Source organism: Atta cephalotes (genome assembly GCF_000143395.1).
Source record: "Atta cephalotes unplaced genomic scaffold scaffold00010, whole genome shotgun sequence".
In the NCBI taxonomy this organism is placed as follows: Eukaryota; Metazoa; Arthropoda; class Insecta; order Hymenoptera; family Formicidae; genus Atta; species Atta cephalotes.
The window spans coordinates 2777853-2783158 of record NW_012130074.1 but is presented as its reverse complement, the minus strand read 5'-3'; the positions used below and the strand labels follow the sequence as shown (position 1 = coordinate 2783158).

The 5306-nt window shown below is 32.2% G+C and overlaps 1 protein-coding gene across 1 annotated transcript in view; it reads left to right on the top strand.

The window, feature by feature from the left end:
• The window catches only part of LOC105627863 (tetraspanin-7-like), a 19709-nt gene that overhangs the window by 6985 nt on the left and 7418 nt on the right, over window positions 1-5306 (top strand). The window contains exon 2 of the mRNA XM_012209139.1: window positions 451-643. Within this exon, the coding sequence (XP_012064529.1) occupies window positions 451-643 (193 nt within the window). The remainder of the gene's footprint in view (window positions 1-450; window positions 644-5306) is intronic.

Here is a 5306-nt window from a genome sequence, read left to right as displayed (position 1 = left end):
AGAGAGAGAGGGAGAGAGATGTCTGATTAATTTATATTATTTTTAAAAATCTTCTAAAAATTATATATAATAATAAACAACTAAATACAAATCTACTTGTAATACGTATAAAAAGAGATTTTTTTTTAAATACATTAGGTATACAAATTAATTCTCGGCCCCTATCTTTTAGCGCGCGCGCGATCTCAGAATTTAACTTGAACTTTCTCCGCTCTCTCTATAGTCATTTTGAAATGTTATCTTTTAGTTTTAAAATGAAGTACAATATTTGATCTTCCTGCGAACACTTGAAATATCAGCAGTAAACACATGTCATTCGAAAAGCAATTTAAGGCACTGTCTTCTTTTATCGTTTCAACTTAAAAAAAAACACTGAGATGAAAGAAATGATATCTTCAGCTATGGGCAAGAATGCTGTATCATATGCACGTGTAAAAATGATTCCAACAGTTTCGAGAGGGAAACTTCGACTTTGAGGATCGTGAATGCCTTGATCAAGCAAAAAAAAGTGAAAGACGAGGAGTTGGAGAACATTTTGAAGAATTCTTGTCAAATCCAATTGGAACTTGCAAATGCACTTGGAGTAACACAGCAAGATGTTTCCTATCGTCTAAAACAATTGGGAAGGATTCACAAGGAATGGGTCCCTCATAAGCTCACTCCCGAAAACAAAAGCAGATACGATACTGCTCTCTCCTTGCTTTCTAGGTTCAAGAAAGGACTTTTTATACAAAATTGTTATTATGATGAAAAATGAATATTATACCAGGTGTATAAGCTTAAATCCGCTGTTTTTTAGTCAGAAAAATACTTTTTTTTTCCTAGGAAGCAAAAACAAATTTATTCAAAATACTTGTCCTCGCTAACTATACATTTTTCCGATCTTTCAAGCAATTTGTGTACCACGCCAAAAAAATTCCTCTTCGAAAAAATTCCTCCCATCTTTCGAAGCAAACCACTCATTAAGCCATTTTCGGATGTCTTCGTAAGAATCGAAGTGCCACTCAGCGAGGCGTGGCTCATCGAAAACAGGTGATAATCAGAAGGTGCCAGGTCTGGTAAGTAAGCGGGATGGAGTAGCACTTCCCAGTTGAGTGTCTCCAAGTAATTTTGGATCATTGTTGACATGTGCGATGGTGCGTTGTCATGGAGGAAAATCAGCTTGTCATGTCTTTTCCGCTAATGCGGCCTTTTTTCACGCAGAGCACGGTGCAATTTGATCAGTTGTTGGTGGTAGCGGTGAGCATTAACAGTTTCACCAGGTTTTAACAGCTCATAGTAGATAACCCCTCCCACCAAACGCACAGCATCGTCTTCCGTCCGATTTGGTCTTGAGGAAGATGTTGATGGTTGGACGGGATCAACCCAAGATTTCTTGCGTTTAGGATTCTGAAAATAGATCCACTTTTCATCGCCTGTCACAATCCGATGCAGGAACGACTTTCTTTTTTGTCTGGCAAACAGAATTTGGCATGTATTTTGGCGTCCATCTGCCTATCGTTCAGTTCATGCGGCATCCATTTTCCGATCTTTTGAACCTTCTCCATGGCATGTAATGCCAGCCGCATGGAAATGGCTGCTTGAGAAACACCCAATTGCTCGGCAAGCATTTTTTGCGATTGGGTATCGTCCTCGTCCAAAAGAGCCTGTAATTGACAGTCCTCAACTTTCCTGGGCCGATTTTCATGCTTCTTGTCACTGAGATCAAAATTGTCGTCATTGAACCGGCGAAACCAATCTCTGCACGTTGTTTCCGATAAGCCATAGACCTCCACAAGCATTCGATGCGATTCGGCAGCCGATTTCTTCAAATTAAAACAGAAAAGCAAAGTTTCCCGCATATGCTTTTTTTTTAGCAAAAAACTAGACATGATTACGAAAGAAAAAATGTATGTTGTTGTATGAAATTGCTGATGGTGTGCACTGATTAATGTTGACAGATGTCAAACACATAAAAAAAAGTGGGTTGTGTGCCCAGGGTAGCTTTGTACGCTCACTAATGCCATCTCTATAAGCAAACAGCGGATTTAAGTTTATACACCTGATACGATAATCCTAAGAGGCGAAAATCATAGATTCATCTAGTTGAATCGTCATCGAGCATCGCAAAACCAAACATCCATACAAAAAAGTTGCTATGCATTTGATGGGATCAGAAGGGCGTGATCCACTATGAGTTGTTCCGACAAGGTCAGATTGTGACTGCTGAGCTTTATCAACAGCAATTAATTCGTGTAAATGACAATTTAGAGAAAAAAGATCATTTATTGACATTGAAAGAAGAAAGGTGATATAACTTTGTCAAAAATAGTAGATCAGTAGCACCCCGCTACTGATAGATCAATGTATTCTGATTTCAATTCTCTTGTCATTTTTAATATCACCAATAATCTTGAAATAGATGCTATAGTCATATTGATGTCTAGTTTACTGTTCAATTGATAATTGAAAATACCGTAGCAGTTAATCTTAATCTCCTTTGGAGATAATTTTCATCTGAATTGTTTGAAACTGTGGAACTGAGACAAAGCCTCATAAGAAGATGTGTTCCAGAGGTGCTATTTTGTATCGCTTACCGATAGTTGTCGGTATCGTCATGTGTTATTGCATAGATATTTTTTATGATAAAAAACTGCGCAACGACACATCATGATGCCGATAACTATCAATAAGCGATACTACAAAAGTAGTACCCCAAGATTCTTGCAACGTTTGCTGATTCTTGAATGACACATATACGATTAATTTTTGTTTATTATTGTACAAATTAATTCTCGGTCTTTTTTGATCAACTTTGACATTTATTTATAAAAACATGAATACAAACTCAATCTTCAAAGTAATCTCCCTCGCTGTTTATATATTTTTTCCTCATCTCTCAGCCAATTACCGGATTCCAGATTGGAAAAATGATGGTGGCTTTGAATTAATAAATTCATCGAGGCTTTTTTCGATCTCTTCAATTAACTTGAATCAAGAATTAGTTAGGTGATGTTGGGGCTCTCGAAATAGGTGATAATCCGAAGGAGCTAAGTTTGAAGAATATGCCGCATGAGGGAGAATTTCTCAGTAAAAAAATCGGAGATGGTTTCCAGAGTGTTTTTTGCTATATGGGCCAAGCATTATCCTATAATATCAGTGTATATATAATATTGTACAGAAAATAAATCATAAAAAAATATATTTTTTATGCTATACACTACGCAAAAAAAATTAAAAATCATCTAGTCTATCCTCAATAATAAGTAAATATTTAAAAGAGTATAACTTCATAAAAACAATCACATAATATCGATCAAATAATCATGACGAGTTTTTTTAAAAAGGCATTTTAAAGCTTGAAGTATCTACTTTCAAAATCGGTAATTAATATTTTGATCAGATTTTTTATGAAGCTATTTTTTACGAACAGAAATGGATATCCATCAAATCTGAAAATTTCATATACATACAAATTTTACCAAGGTTTATAGCGTGAACTAAAAATTGCACACAAATGCAGTTTACAGCAGTCGAAAGAGTGAATCTTTACCTTCAATTTGCTTTTATATTGAATGTTGTGCGATTTTTTTTCATCGAGTTATTCAACATTGAAGTAAAAGGGATCCCTTTTACTGACGAGCAGGATATGTTCGTCCAATGGTAGATCACTGCGTAGGCAATAGACATACATCATAGCATGTGTCACGCTCAAACAGATTCGGAGCGGATTGTTTCCGGAGCGATAAGTGTCAATGAAATATGGTCGTCAACACATGTGCAGTATATGCCGAATAAATTCTGTAGTTCAAAGTAATACAGTTCGAGTAATTTAACCCTTCGATATACTGGATGTAAACCATCCACAAAATTATTTTAACTCTCTGAAACTCAATTTTTTTCTATTGTAGAACAAAAATATAATGTTTGTAAAAAAATCTTTGTTTTTTCAATTCCCAAAATAGCCTACATTTAATATGTAAAATAAATACCTTTTATCCAAAACCAACTTATAAACTAATTTTTTTTAAAGTATCATATCTGAACAACAATTCTATAAAGTTTTAACTTTTAATATTAAATTTTTTTTAAATTAAAATTTTTCAAAGATTTTACTCGTTTTTTTCTCTATTCATTGAATTCAAGAATTTTTTTCACAAAAACTGTAATGAAATCTCAATCAAAAACTATTTGAATGTATTTATAGACCTTGAAATTGACCCATAATTTTTTTCATATTAATTGGATTTTTAATGAAAATATTGTTTAAACATTGCTCTGAGTATGAATCACTTAGTGTGTCAAAAAGCAAAAAAAAAGGGTGTCAACGAAGGGTTAACATTCAAATGTGTTGTGCAGAATGCAAAAATTACCATCATAAGACAAAAAAGGAGTCGGAAAATTTTTCGGATTGAAAAACATTCGAATTTCGTGCTTAATGATGACGTACGCTTGTGAATAATTCTTATTGGCTCCAGAAACATGGCCATGCGCACGAACATATCTTTGTCTTTATATTACGATTCATATATGAAGTTAGTAAAGATCAGTTATTATACTATACTGTGAAATTAGTTGTTAATTTAACTTGGATTTTAATATGTAAACAAATTCATAGCAAATAGTCAATCACTGTATCGTGATCAATTATTGTATCAATTTAAATTATAATTATACCAACAACTTCAATGTTGCCAACAACTCTCCGAAAGATCAATAAAAGTAAAACCCGTCAAGCAGAACAAATTTGCGCATAAACTCGTAAGAGTTTTGATCAATGAAAAATGCCAGATTATATAAACATTATATACAGATTATATTATAAATAACAACTTATACACTTTATAGTTCAAAATAAATATGTGTTTAATTTCTCTTCTTTATGTTTTTTTTATTATTTTTTATTAATGTACACAAAATTTTATATTTTTTTGAGTATTTTGTTTTATTCATTTATTATTGTTTATTATTGTCTGACAGTTTTTTTTGAGAGAAAAAATATATCAAATATCTTTAAAGATTTTTTTGGATTTGCGCAACAAAAAAAACAGAATCAAAATGCAACAATTCACATAATAAATGAAATAAAATAAAATATTTTCAAATTCTAATAAAAATAAAATATTTAAAAATAAATTTTTTAATTTAAATAAAATTGTTAAATAAAATTGTGTTTTTAAAATTATTGAATATTGAAAATGATGTTGATGCATGAAAAATCTAAATCTTGATCGCAAAACATTGTTAAATTATAATGAACAATTTTATTAAGAAATTCGTATGGTAAAATATTGATTTAATATTTAATGTGTAATAAAATATAATAA